The following is a 15281-nucleotide window of genomic DNA, read 5'->3' on the forward strand; positions in this document are numbered from 1 at the left end:
AATCTTTCTAATTTACTGATGCTAATGGGAGAACCTTAAATGAACAACTTCAATTCATGTTCACTGCCTGGTAACTAACACAAGCATCCCCTCCTTCTAGCTGCACTTTCAGACACACCCAGGCATCTCTCCTCCAGCATCCCAAAATATTTCTAAAGTGAGAGTCTAAAGCATGAAAAAGTCTCTGCCTCCTCTCCTGTCTTCTCACTACCAAATTTAAGACAAAGATTCTCAATGCACTAACACATGTTAGGCAACAACGGATGTCTATCTGCATGCCATAGTAATTCAATTTTCCTCACTATGACCCTTTGCAATGCTCTTCAGAAGTTAACTGAACTCATTCTATTGACAATCCACTCCAAACACATCCTTGTCTGCAAATGCCTCCCTACACTTGATGGATACTTGTCTCAAATTAGTTGGCTAAGAAAAAAAATACAGCCCAAAACATAATCCCAATCTGTTTCACAGGATGGTAAAAAGCAAGGAGGAAGATAGAAAAGATAAGAGGAAGTTAGAAGGCAGTAACTTTCTGCTGGTATCCTCTTTCTTGGCTCAGATCAATGATGCTAGATAATAGCAGTCTAGACTGTACCTTGTATATACATACAGGGGAAGAAACAGTCACAAAACCAGAAGTAAGTGAATAAGTGCCTTAGTAAACTGACTGTGTGATCATGAAAGCTATGACCAGACAGGCTACACCAAAATATGTAAAAAGAAATCCATACAGCTGCTCAGCAGTTTTGGGCATGTGTATGAAAAGGTCATGAGCACCACTTCAGCTTAGCAAAAAAGAATACAGTGGGTTCAAAGAAGACTAAGCACTGGTTCAAATATAACTTATTCATGCAAAATTTCAGACTGAAGAACTTAATTCCCTCTCTTCTTTTACAAAATGAAAGATTAAACAATTGTACAGAATATTAATCCAAAACGTGGTATTTGACAAAAAGATCTTTGACATCCTGGGTATGTAGCCTGCTCCTATTGATTTGGTTATACTACAGAAGGAGAAACTGGACAGCACAGAAGTCTGAATCCACATTCATGAAGAATCTAGGAAGGTACAACCCACCACAGGATGAAATAACTCCTGATTTTTTTGGAATTCACTCAACAATCTGCACAGTCCTTCAAAGTCATTCAACTGAGTTCAAATTCCTCTGCTTGTCCCAGCTGTTACACATCTCCCACTAGACCATCATTAGGCAAAATCCACTCTGAAACCCAGTCTCAATGCTACTCTTTCTAAATCTAAGGGAAAATGAGCCCCTTGTTATTTATGCAGGCAGTAAACACCTGTCAACCTAATACTATCAAGGTGTTTTTCAAATGAATCCCTCACAGATGAATCTGAAGTGAGGAATCAGTCTGACACTTCCCCTCAGTGCTTTAGATATAACCCCTTCAGTTATCACCCCAAATTAATGCTTCACATTTCTAATAACATTGACTTCAGCACACAGTTCTGGGAATGTCAGCCAATCTTGTAAAAAAATACATTTTCGGGTACCTGAACAAACAAGCCATGAAGTTACATGTGATTAGCTAGTCTTTGATATGAATTATATATTTGCTATGCCTACATCTCTCTTCTCTAGGAGAAACACAATACATACCTTTGAGACTAATACACCCCACAAAAACAATGAATAAAGTATCAGAAGTTTTTCCCACTTTTCTCTGTGATTAGACAATTCAAAAACAGAACACATTTTCATTTCAGTCGGTATTCTAGATGCAGAATGACAACACAGAAAAGCTTATAAGACTTAAAATCTGATGGACTAAAATTCCTTGTTCACACTTGTTACTTTTTACAAACCTGAAATTGAAATAAGTAAGAAGAGATGGCACTTAAAATTCTGAAGACAAAACAAATTGTGAAAGGGACTCATCTAATTTGCACTTGGAAAGCTTCTTCATTTATCCATCAAAGAATTAAGGCAAAATAAGCACAGAATCACATTCTTACTATCCTTATATTGGAATGCACAGGAACACTGCAGAATGCAAGAACAAAGAGGGAGATGTTGAGCGAGGCACAGATAGAAAAAACTTCCCCCAATTTTCTGAACCAAAGTGATCTGGAAAAAGGTTAAAAAAGCTCTCAAACTTTACCTATGCCACAAATACTCTTCTTATTTCTTTTTGTTCTTTAACTCTTTCACAAAACCTGAGCAAGAACTTACTTTAAATATCAACTTAGATTTTCTCCCTCTTGTTGTTTCCTTTTACATCTTGGCACATACTTTGCTAGCTTTCATGATTGGCCCAAACTATGTTTATTTCCATTCTCTCATGCGAAGCAACAATAAGTTTTATGACTGCTCACACACTTGTTGAGAACATGCTGCAGTCTCTCTACTACAGAAGAAAGAAAGAAATACTTAACTAATGTTGTCAAAGAGGTATTACCTTGAAATTATAGGATAGTATCATACATGCTAACAGGGCAGAACAAAACTTGAGAAGCAACTTCATACATTTTAGGTAGACAGGCTGTCCTTCATTTATAGTAAGCACTACTGAGCAACAACTGAAACTTCAGTGTGTAACCAGCATTATTCTCATATTAAATCCAAACCACAGCACTGCACCAGGTACTAAGAAGAAAATTAACTATCTCACCTGAAACCAGGACACCTCTTGTTCCAGAAGTACTAAATTTTGGCATAGTTCAGCTAAAGCTTGTAAATCAGCTAAATCTAAGTGGAAAGACCCACGTGCCAAAGCCTTTTGGTTTAGAACATTTTTCAACCAACTTTTGTCTGTTAGTTCTAGTCACAAAACATCCATACACAGACCCAGGACAGATTGCTAGGTATAGGAATTAACGTCACAGTGATGCTAAGATTTTGAAGAGATGAGATAAGAGGTCTACATGCCACAACTAAGAGTGCCTGGCAAGAGTGATAATCTCAGCAGTGCTTTGTCCTGCCTTACCTTCCATAGAATATTTTGATTAAATCAAGCTGACCAAATACACTTGCAAGGTATCAGGGAATTATGAAAGCATCAAAAATGGGCAAAAGCACAAATACCTTTGGGGATCACTTGCACTTGACTGTCATACCTTTCTGATACTGATAAACAAAGTTGATTTTGTCTAACATTTTGTCACAAAACAAGACCTCTTGAAAAAGCTCATTTATAAGCTTCTTGATCCCTGAAAACACACCTATTTTATCACTGTGCTATCAGAAACCACTGGAGAGAGCTGCACCACAGACAAACGCAGATTAATTTTCAGACTTACGGAAATGTCAATAATCAGTAGCAATAAGCATTGAATATCAGATGACTATTCAGCAATAAATATTTCAAATCTTCCACATGAGCTGTTAAAATCTGTGCGTGCATGCATGCTTGCCAATGGAGAAATTTTGAAGTCTGCATTTAAATTTATGGTTTGTTCCTTTTAGCACTGCAGGACTGCTCAGAACATCACTATAAGGAGTAGCATCAAAGGAACTATCACAAGTCTGGGAAGGAGGGTGATAAAGTCATTGATATCAGTAAATGCCTTATTATTTTATAAGGGTATTTTATAATTCAAAGGATGATACAAAAGCCTCTATGAAGTAGCAGGCTTTCACATTTAAGTCAAGAACTGCCCATGTGAATTCTTAATCTGAAGGGAGTCTAAACAATAAACTATAGAAACTATGAATTGACTTGTTTTATCTGAATGTGCTGGTATTATCAATGTTTATTACTTTCTTCATTAGGCACCTAAGTTAATTACGCCTCAAAAGAAAAAAAATCAATTCTACACATTCTACTATGAGTGACATCCTATTTTACAAATTCTTAAGAGTATTTTTCCCAGGAAGACAGTGCAGTCTAAGATGTTAGCAAGGGTTCACTAACAGAGGTAACCCAAACAGAAATCTACTCCCTTCTCATTGTGTTCCACAACTCAAAACTCATCTGAGATACTACCCATTATTGAAATCCACCAGTTTTCAAGAGAAACTGTTGTTTTGCTAATTACCATTTATCAGCATCAAATAACATTACTAAATATTTATAACAATTTTTCTTCAAAGAGTACTGTGATTAGAACCTAGACAAGATGGAATTACATACATTAGTTGCAACTGAGCATCAACACTTCTTCCAGAACTGCCAATAATCTTACCATCTCACTTCAGACAGTAACTTACAAAGTTTAGTACTGAAGAGTTTCTGAACTAAGCTGAGTATACGTCTTGCTTCAGTCTTCTGATTCACCTGAAATGTGGTATTAAAATTAATGAAAAAAGTTGGTAACTCTCATTTAAATGTTCAAAGTAAGCATGCTTCGCTTTTAAAATGAAATTACTTCTCAGAATAATACATGAACATGTACCCCAACACATTCTACAGCCCACATACACATTTATCACAGTAAATGCCAGACAGAACAATCCATACTAAATACACAAAGTGATTATCAGACACTCAAAAATCACAGACCTAGATGAAAACCTAGCACCATTTACACAAAAGTGTCCTCTTTTTCCCTTGAAATGATGCTTCAATTCTTTTAAGATTATGGTCTATTTAAATTTCTTTTAGATACCCTTCCTGTTAACCTAATTTCTACCCATAACATCTTTTCTCACTAAAAATATTTACAATGCTAAATACATTTTTATTCCTGATCACTAAAATTGGTAACTACAAATCCAAATAATAAGAAATTTTACTTATTAGAAGTTGCTTCTGCATCTAAAAGAGTTCTCTAAACAGTCTTCTTCCACATTCTAGGCATCTGCTTCCCATTTGCTATACTTTTCACTTATGAATTGAAGGTAAGGCTTTAAAAAAAAGTTTTGTTAGGCTGATAAGGTTGAATTCTTATCGGCACATTACTGGGCTCACAGTTTGTAGCTATTATGGGTGCAATACCATGTTATCAAATCAAAAAGATTTTTTTAATCATTTCAGGATCCCGCCTTTTTACAGCACACACACTTTGTTTTAACTATGCATATGTTTTAAATTACTTACTGGTTCTTCTTTAACCACCAGGCACAAATCACCATCACTAGTACGAGTGCCAAATCCATTCAGTGAGGACCCAACCAAAAAAAGTCTGCTCTCTGTAATAGAAGAGCAACAAAAAATTAACATCATGTGACATATTACAGTTTGACAGGAAGGAAGAATCACAAACATGAAGAACATGCAAACTGATATTAAGTAATCAAATTCAAAACATACGTGGAAAAATAAGCTGAATTTCTTTCTGGAGTTCTGTTCTGCAGAGCTCTTTTCTGTTTAAATCAGAGGCCTGTTGCCGACATGCTTGAAACAACGCCAAAATCTGTTGACTTAACTGGACACACAAATACAAAAAATTAAGATACATCAAAGTGAATATTCTTTCCTGTCAGGAATGCAATTACACGAAACACAGAAGGTTGGGGTTTTTAATGTAAAATCCAGCATCATTTCACACAACCTACTCTATTTTCTAGAGTTTTACTGCACTTAAATTCACAATGAATAGTTTCCTAAAGAAATTTCTGGTAAGTCTTTAAATTTAAATTTGTTCCATTTGTTATAAAATGTCAAATCAGAGAAAACAATTTGTGCATCATCAGCATATGCAGCATTTCAGGGAATAAGTAGTGAATGACTAGAGACATCTTTTGCTGACTCTAACATCAACAGTTTTCCTACCAGTAATAGGGAGAAAATAATTATAAAATTTGATTTAAATTAGCTTTCTTTTTTATCCTACATAAACTATTAAAGCAGTCAGATATTTGTTGGAAGGAGGTATTGACTGTTCTCCTTTCACAACACTGTTACATTCTTTAATCAACAGGCATATTTACACTAAAAAAACCAAAACCCTTCTGTCATGTGGGTGCAGAACAAAAAACAGTTCTAAACAACACTCCATTCTCTTCTATATTCCAGAATAGCTATGACAGTAACTTTTATGCTTTCTTGAAAAGAGGTAGTGAACATCTTTACAGGTCAAATACTGCATTTACTTAGAATGGGCTTCTGTAACATTACTACAGTGGGTTTTTTTGTCAGAATTCTCCCCACCTAATATCATGCGAGAAATGGACTATTTCTCCAAATTTTACTTCCTAGAACAGACATAAAGGCTTCCTGACATTAGGATGTAAATAAACAACACAAGGAAACAACACCATGACTTCCCCTGCCCCCATAAAAACGCTTCAAATCCAAGCACAGACAAGGAGGTGATATACAACCACAGTGGCAGCTACACTTATTGATACTTCTTCTAATGGCAGCTTAACAATAATATCCCATGATACTGTCAAAAACCCTGGCAGAAATTTTTGTGGTCTCCCACAGCACCTCTGGATTCTGCCTACTCGGAAGACAGAAGTAAAGCACAGGCACAGAAAGCCATTACCTCATCATTGGCAACAGGGAGCATGGAGTCTGCAGGGTCTGGAAACAAGGTATCTTGCAAAGGAGGAACACATCCAGCTAAGGCTGGTGAGCCGTTCCCAAGCAACGCTGGAGACTGAACTGAAATCGATGCTGGTAAAGGCACTGCTGGGTTAACTACAGCTGTGTCAGAGTCACGTGAATGTATCCGCTGCCGTTTGACATTCTCTGGAACTCCCTGTTGACTTTGTCTCCTAGAGAGAGACACCGTGTAATTCCTCTCATTCACAAGCTCCAACTTACGATTAAAAGACAGTTTCTACAAAGTTCAAATACTAACACTTAATGAAATAACTACTTCACTAAGCCCAAGTATGCTATAGAACAGGCATGCCCATCCTAGGTATTATGTGAAACAAACCTGGAATGGGAAAAGAGAAGATAAAAATGCAGAAATGAAAGCACCCTAGAACTGGATTGATTTGGATTGCAATTCTTTAAGGCACGTGTCAGCACTCAACCAACTAAAACCCAAATGACAAGTTTGTTAAAGCTGACTGCAAATCTCACAACATAGCATAGTTTTTCATAGAACAGCCTGCTCAAAGAGGAAAAGATGCATGCAGCATGAAACCAGGGACTTCCTGTCTTCATGGTATAATAACACACTCAACTAAAACTTAATAGCATATATTTGATTGTGCTTATTTTTTCACGTTAGATTTGGTGGAGAATTAGTATACAGGAGATGGAAGTGAAGACAGACTACAAAGAACCTCCTCCCAACTGTGATTCCCACAATTACTAGAAATACGTATCAGCTAGTATATCTGAACTAACAAAGTGAACTGGTTTTTTTTTCTAAAGCATTAAAAGAAAATTAAACCTTATATTTACACAAATTTTCCCTTTCTGTTGCAACTAAAATAACAAAGGCAGTAATGTAAAATCAATTTTAAAAATCCTAAGAGAACTAGGCTTCCATAAAACCCTCATTAAAAAACAAGAACTTACACATGCTTGAATTTAACACCTTGTATTGGAAAAATAATACATCACATAGTTAAGAAAATTAGGAAAAAACACGTAATGTGTCTTCAGGAAAACATGATAATTCCCATAAAACCTTGAGGGTGAACCCTTATTCTTAACCTGTCAAATTCATTGACACAAACCAGCTTAAAGCCCACACAGACTATAATCCACTGCAGTATTACAATAAGTCACTTAAATCACTCCTGCAAGGCTACAGCTGCTGGAAGAGAAAAACTAGGTACTAAACAGAAATGAGTAGGAAGTCACTTCTGAGTACTAAGATTCTCAAACAGGTACAATGCTTTAAAGAGCCAATACATGGCCTGTTTCCATCAAAAAGAAAAAGGTATTTAGTATTACAATTTCTAACATAACTCAAATTGCGTAAGAAATTGACATCAGGCATGCTTTACAACGGGTACCTTACAGCCAGCATTAGTCACACATATACAAAGAACTTACTTTCTTCCTGGAAATGATGTCGCGACACCCGACCTAGACGGTGGACTGACATATCCATAAGCCACGGGTTGCAGTGCAACAACTGGAGTAACAGTTGGACTAGCTTCAATGTTCCCTCTCCAAACAGCACTAGAAAGAATACGGCTCATAACTATTATTCATAAGATAACCAAGATGCTTTTTATGGGTCAGTAGTTATAGTTAACTGAATATTAAACTCTACAAGTCCTGTAATTTTTTTTCTTAGAAAGAATACATCTTTCTTTTCTATTCAACATGAAGATATATTTCAGTTTATAATATGTATTTCATTAAAAACAGAAAATGCTCATTCTTGACAGTATATGTGCAAGGAGGGATTAGCAAACAAATTAACTTAAGGAACTGTTAAATTCAAAAGCCTAAAGAACACTACAGTGTCTTCAAATATAGACCCAAGAATAAATGTTTCTTCCCCTTCTTATATCCTCCCCGTTCTCCCCATAAAACAAATATGACTGAAGATCTTTAAAACTGAACTGTGGATTAACAGCTCTAATCAGTGCAATTTCATCTCATGCATTATGAACACTGTAGGCAAGTTCATTTGCAGGTCCAGAAGAAAAATGATATAGCTCTTTTTAATATGTATGATACCTTCATGTTTTGTGAAGTTCAATGCAGTCCAATGTTAAAAACAGTGAAACAGTGAAAACCATTCTCCATAAACAGAAATATGTCTTTCAGACCCAACCCCTGCTACCAAATCTTACTGTACTTACACTGCACCATGAAAATTATATGGAGGAACGATAATTTGCTGGTGAGAAAGAAGATTACGAGGTATATTTAGAGGAAGTTCAGTGAAGAAAGAACTCTGTTGTTGATATTTTGGAGAGAAGGGTGGACGACACAAGTTGGAAGAATTTGGGAACATGCTTCTTTCTGCTTGAAGTGAACATGTATCCTTTCATCTAAGAAAAAAAAAAGAAAAAATACTAGTTACATTTTAAGCACTTGGTTTAAAATGTCAAATAAGGTAGAATGTACTTCGAGGAATTGCTTAGGAGAACAGGGATCACAGGATTTACTTTCAGTACAAGACACTAAATAAAAACACTGCATACTCCTAAGTTTCATAATTACTGCTCATTTCATTTATGTTTAAAAGTGAATTTTTATATGATCCTGTCAAATTTAAGTTTAATTTTTTGAAAAGTAACATATCACAAGATATAACAGCTTTCATCTCAGGGAAGAATACCATGTAACAGTGGAATTTGTTTCATATTTGAAACATTCCACAATGAGGTTCACAATATATGGAAAAAACCCCTTGAGTACATCTTAAGAGCATGAAGATGCAGCTAATCATGAACCACATGTTATGTCATGAAGTTAGTATTTTTTCACAACATGGCATGTAAAAAAGCAGTCAAATGATGACACCAATTGCAACCAATGTAATAATGCTTGGAGAACATCATGCATATATAGTGTTATTTTACTGAACAGACTCTGTCATAGAAAAATATAGGTTCACTATCTTTTAAACTTAAAATTGATTCTGTACAACTAGCCAGATAGCTCCGACTGTCATTGCAGGCAGCATTAGCACAGAGCATAGGAAAAAGAATAATGAGGAGTTTATGTGGTTGGGTTTGGCTTTGCTCCTTATTTCCTGTGATAACAGCACTAGTGAATAGCAAAATACAAGGACACTGCTGCACAAGCTCCAAGACAAAGCTATTAGAGTGCTTCTTTTTTTTTTTTTTTTTTTTTTTTTTTTTTTTTTTTTTTTTTTTTTTTTTCTTTCTTCTTCTCCCATTTGATGGGGTGGGGAAGTGGAACCATTAAGCATTAACGGAAGTTAATATTTGGATGTTCCCTTTCAGTCCTGCCGACGAAATTACACCGTGTTGCTTAACAAGCAAGTCACTTGACATTTCGTCTGAAACAGTATTTATGTGCTGTCCAAACTTTTCCGTTTCTAGTCTCAGAACAACTGTTAAAAAGTCTCATTCCCCTCTGAGTAAAAGAGGCATCAGCCACAGGACACCGTATACATTATAGCAGTTTACGGATACAATTAGCTAGTAACAGAATCGTGAATGAGAATTCAAGTGTTAGGCGCAGAAGAAACACACGCTCGGTTTAGCCTTTGAAACTGCGAACACCAAGACGCCAAGCAATGGAGGAGTTACCTCCCCCAAACCAAACCAATGCAGCAACACCGCTGCCTGCGACAACGACCTTTACCGTGAGTTCCAGCACTGGTTACCTCGCCAGGGATTGCCAGGCTCTCCTAAACAAGTTCCGTAACTCACAGTTCAAGTATCTCTGTCCCCGTGGGCACTGTTTCCAAACAAGCACGTGTACTTCCCACAGAGCCACGAGTGAACCGCGCGGGTAAGCCCAGCCGGGTGCCCGGAAGCCCTCCAGCCCCCAGCCCCCGTGCCGAGAGAGGCGTCCGGGCCCACCGCCAACCCTGGGGCCGGAGCCCGGGCCCCCGGCGCCGCTCTTTGTCACGTCCACGCGGGACCCCCACAGGACACTCACACAGGGCCTGAGCGGAGGCAGGCGGGGCGGGCAGCGGAGACCAGTTCCTGCAGATGAGCACCGTCCCGACCCCCGGATGCACGGACGCCGGAGGAAGCGGCCAGGATGCGGCAGGAAACGCTGCCCCCACCAGTTCCTGCGCCGCTTCGCCGCCGCCTCCCCAGGCGCACGCCCCCTAGCGGCGCGGCGGGACGCATGCGGGACGCTCCGTGCGCCGGGCGGGCGGGGACGGGCGGGGAGAGCCAGAGCGCTCCCGGTCCTGGCAGCGCGCCGGGGAGACATGGCAGTGCAGCTGGTTCGCTTTCTGTAATTACCGGCAGACTGTAAGTGAGCTGCTGTTCAGAAGCATGTCAAAGCTATTGTATTTGGCTAAATACTAGGATTTGGCCAACATGGATTATAGGCGTGCTAGGATTAATCTGGGGTCATGAACGTATTGAAAGGCTTGCTCCCTGAAGGATGACAGAAGCAAAATCGTAGAATCATAGAATCATCAGTGTTGGAAGAGACCTTTAAGATCATGCAGTCCATCCACTATCCATCCAGCACTGCCACGGTAACCCCTTAACTACTTATCACCCAGCACCAGATCCCAACACCGCAAGGACATCTCAAGGTGACTCAGTTACCTCCTTAGGAAATCTGTTCCAATGCTTGACCACCCTAATAATGGAGATTAAAAAAAAATATGTAATCTGAATGTTCCCTGCTTCAGTTCAAGGCCATTTCCTGTTGTCCTGCAGGCACGGTAGGAGAGACCAGCTCCTACCTGGAACCTTCCTTTCTGGGAGCTGTGAGAGTGATAAGGGGCCCCCGGAGCCTCCTCTTCTTGAGACTAAACAAACGCAGCTCAGCTGTTCCTCTAACGACACATTTTCTAGTCCTTTCACTAGCCTTGTTGCCCATCACTTGACACAGTCCAGGAACTCAATGTCCTCTTTAATGGGATTCCTTCTTGGGGAGGATACTTACCATAAGACAGCTCTTGGCATGAGCAGGTACTGAAACAGTGAGTTTGTGCATAGACAGACACACTGTTGAAGCTCCCATGTTTGAGAGGAAAGGGATAAGTTGAAAGCTTGCTCAGCTTCAAAATTCTTACTTGAGGGCTTGCTTTGCTGAGAGCAGGCCACAGCTGGAGCGGTTATGGTTTAAGGCTCTGACTACTCAGAGATAGACTGAACAGATAAGAAAGTGACAAAACACAGGGGCCAAGTGAAGTGGGACTGCAAGTGGACTGGCAAGGATAAGTCTGGGATGTGAAAAGACTTTATTTTCTTGGCTATGGCATGGGATCTTCATATAAGGGTCAGTTAGTGGCTTTTATTAGCATTACATTTTTGAGAGACAAATCCTAGTGTCATACTTGGGATGAAGATACAAAGCAAAGTTCAGGCACAAAGAAATTTCCCATAAGAACTTTTTGTTCTGATGAGGGGACTGGGTCTGCTTGGGAGGCTGGGACAAGACACAGCCAGACAAGTGTCCCAAACTGACCAAAGAAATATTCCAGACCATGTAACATCATGCCCAGTATATAAACTGGGAGGAACAAGGAAGGGGGCATTTGGAATTACACTGTTTGCCTTCCTGAGTAGCCATGACTTGTGATGGAGTCCAGCTCTCCTGGGGATGGTTGAACACCTGCCTGTCCATGGGAAGAAGCAAATAAGTTCCTTATTTTGCTTTGCTTGCATGCACAGCTTTTGCTTTTTCTATTGAACAGTCTGTGTCTCAACCCATGTTTTCTAACTTTTACCCTTCTGATTCTGCCACAGACCCTGCTAGTGGAGAAGTGAGGAAGTGACTGTGTGGTGCTTGGTTGAGAGAGGGGATTAAACTATGACAATTTTTCTGTGCTGTTTATTTGGAATCAAGATATAACTTTCTGCTTCCTGCTCCAGACAGAAACTTTGTGTCCTAACTATTAGAAGTCTGTGATACAACTCCTTATAGCTGCATTTCCCCCGTGTGCTGCATTCAAACAGTGTTCTCCAGATCTTTGACTGTTTTTCTTGCCATAACATATCCATTAACAAAAACATGTCATGCTTTTAGGTTTCTCACATTTGCCATGGGGCCTACAACAAATCTAACCTAACACAATCAATGTACTTGGCAGCAGGCAGTGTTTAGAGCAGGGTATTAAAAATCAACGTCTTTTTATGCAGCAAAAATGAAAAAAAGAAAGAACAGAATTTAAAAAAAAAAAAGGAATGCCTTTACTGATTAAAGTACCCTGTGTTGCTATGTGTTTTCCTGGTTTCCTTTCCTCTGCTCCTTGGCACAAGGCATCCTGATTCTGTGTTTGCATTAATCTAGATCCTAAATAATCTCTCTTTTTTTGGCACAGGTTGTTCACTTTTAAGGATTTTTTTCCCCATATATTACCTGCATTCACTTGTCAACTTAGCTGCACATTTCAGTGAGGCACCTGAAATAACCTGACATTTTACAAATTGCCAACAGCCTTCTGAGACAAATCTCTGTGCTTTGATGTGCTGAGAGCTGTTCTATTTTTCCAATGTGTGCTGTCTTTCTTCCTGACCCTGACTCTCATCTCAGACAGTTTACGGATACTCTTCAGTTAGAAAAGACATACAAAGCCTTACTTCTAGTTTCAGTCAGGAATCAGGCTGCTGGTCAAGAGATACTCAACTGAACAAGGATACAACAAAGAATTGGAGAACTTGCACTAGTGGTTCAAACAGATTCACCCAAATCTTCTGTTTCTGCCTCAAAAGATGCTCACATTAGAATAAAAATGATATATTTATTGTGAAAGAGCTGTTTGTAAAACTAATTTATTTGAACAACAGCCATGAAACTGAATGATCAAAGAGGGAAATTTATGATCTGTAATGGAGGAAGAGTCCAAAGTCAGACTCTATAAACTACAAACTATACTTAGTTCTGATACGTAGGAAAGAGAGTGATTTCCAGAAGTAATTGACAAAGAGATCTCTGATGAGCCATCTGTAATCTCTCTCATAGAATGAAAACCATTACGCAACATTAAAGTCCCTTTTTGGTGCTTTTTGCAATTTTTTGAAGCTTTTGGAGCTGAAGTACTCCAGCTAGTTAGTCTCTGAAGGTAAATAATGATGGAAAGTTTGATCAAAGCATCTCAATTGTCAGTAGTTCAAGAAGGCAAAAATGAAGAATAAAAGCCAATTCCTCTATTTGTTTAATCTTTGAAAAGTCTACAGACTTTTCTTTGCCTCTTGGTACCTTAGAAGGCCTATGAGAGCTTGGGCAGGTGTATGGTTAGAATGTGCTTTACCATAGCAAACAGACTTATTAAAGGGCACCTATACTACTGCACTCATTGAGAGTGATAAAAAACATGTATTTGTATACCCTGTCCCTAGGGGGAAATTATTTAACTTACTTGAAACATTTTTTTCGGTTTCAAAGCCACCTGTAATATATGATCATTTATGATGTTGTTAGTCTCTGAGACCAGGTCTGAAATAATGAGACTTGTGTCAATACAGAACTTCATTCTAAGTATCCCTTTTTCATATTTGGTTCTGAGACCAAACATAGTACATATATTAAAATAAAAAATGTAGCTACAATGAAATAAATGGTACTATAACAAGAATTAATACACTGCAGGATCCACTGTGAAGACTGAAGCCTTTTAGTCATGATACCCGTATGAAATGTTTTGAATTTCATTTAGAAATCCAGATATTCTAGGATTGAAGCCAAACCAGAGACTTAGGTCTGAAACAAATTTTATGTACCAGGGAAAAAGCAGCTTTCCCCAGGAAAACAATACAAGATTTTAATAACAATACAAAGAACATAAATTAGATGTCCATTAGAAAACAGTATTAAAAGGCATAAAGGCATTAAAAGCAAGATTCAAAAGTTTAGCAAGTAAATACTGAATGAAAAATTAATAATTAATTACACAAATGCAGTATTTTTCCCCACTGTGCAGAATTCTGGTTCTGATGTTCAACATTCAGCCAGATACAGTGATGTTCATGTTTGCCCTTATATGATTTCTTCAGTGCTTTTAAAGTATTTATTACATACAGTGTGCTAATTTTATATTCATATAGATATCACATAATACACAGTACAGAATTTATTAAATGTCATTAATATCAGGCAGCAAATGAAAATGTGAGGTAACTGCAAACGTGTTAAATTTGTGAATTCCAACTTTAAATTGTAAAGTCCAGATAAAATGCAGATTTAATAAGTCTATAATAATTATTTATAACAAAATACGTATTTACAGTTATCTTTATTTGGGATGTCTGTGTATGAATTATCCCTGTATCTTTTTCAGATGAGAATTTTATAGTTCACCATTTAGATCACTGTTTAAAATATACTATATGCATTTGATGAGAGGTAAAGTGTTATGATAAATGGTTAGTGCTCTGCTCTGGTTAGACTAATGAGTAATTTCTCGTCATTTTATTACTTCAGTGCTTTGTTTCTGTGAATTTTGTAATTACACTCCTTTAAATACAAGTGTTTCAAAAGAAGATCTAATATTTCCTACATTTTAATCTTTTCTTTCTTGTGTGAAGAAAGACACATCTTAATACACAGGGTCATGAATTTTGATTGAACACAGTGAATAAAGAAAATTTATTCTACACAACTCTACAAAACTAGGTTTTTGCAATTTTGTATTAGCCCATTGTACTATTAGGAGGATATTCATGTTCTTCATGCCCTAAATTAATCATTTAAGTTTTTAAAGACATGCCTGATATGTCAGTTTCTGAGGGTTAAGATTTTAATAGGAATTTTATTGTTGTTGCAAAGGACTAGTAGATAATCCACTGTTGCCCAGTTTTTATAAGTAGTTGAGAGAAATTGATTTAAGGTTACTGGATCTG

At 37.8% G+C, this 15281-nt stretch overlaps 1 protein-coding gene across 2 annotated transcripts in view; it reads right to left on the reverse strand.

Moving 5' to 3' along the window:
• Nucleotides 1–11073, reverse strand: part of TENT2 (terminal nucleotidyltransferase 2) — a 45482-nt gene extending 34409 nt beyond the window's left edge. The window contains exons 1-7 of one of the 2 annotated variants that reach the window (XM_066181247.1): nucleotides 11040–11073; nucleotides 8634–8825; nucleotides 7873–8001; nucleotides 6398–6629; nucleotides 5218–5332; nucleotides 5005–5096; nucleotides 4176–4242 (exon numbers count right to left, since the gene is read on the reverse strand). In XM_066181247.1, the coding sequence (XP_066037344.1) occupies nucleotides 4176–4242; nucleotides 5005–5096; nucleotides 5218–5332; nucleotides 6398–6629; nucleotides 7873–8001; nucleotides 8634–8788 (790 nt within the window). In that variant the 5' untranslated portion in view covers nucleotides 8789–8825; nucleotides 11040–11073. Of the gene's footprint in view, nucleotides 1–4175; nucleotides 4243–5004; nucleotides 5097–5217; nucleotides 5333–6397; nucleotides 6630–7872; nucleotides 8002–8633; nucleotides 8826–10410; nucleotides 10510–11039 lie in introns of those variants that run through there. The other variant, XM_066181246.1, reaches the window with a different exon arrangement.
• Nucleotides 11074–15281: the final 4208 nt, after the last annotated feature.

Source organism: Chamaea fasciata, unplaced genomic scaffold (assembly GCF_029207755.1).
Source record: "Chamaea fasciata isolate MVZ Bird 193981 ecotype frontalis unplaced genomic scaffold, bChaFas1.0.hap1 SCAF_4, whole genome shotgun sequence".
Taxonomy (NCBI): domain Eukaryota; kingdom Metazoa; phylum Chordata; class Aves; order Passeriformes; family Sylviidae; genus Chamaea; species Chamaea fasciata.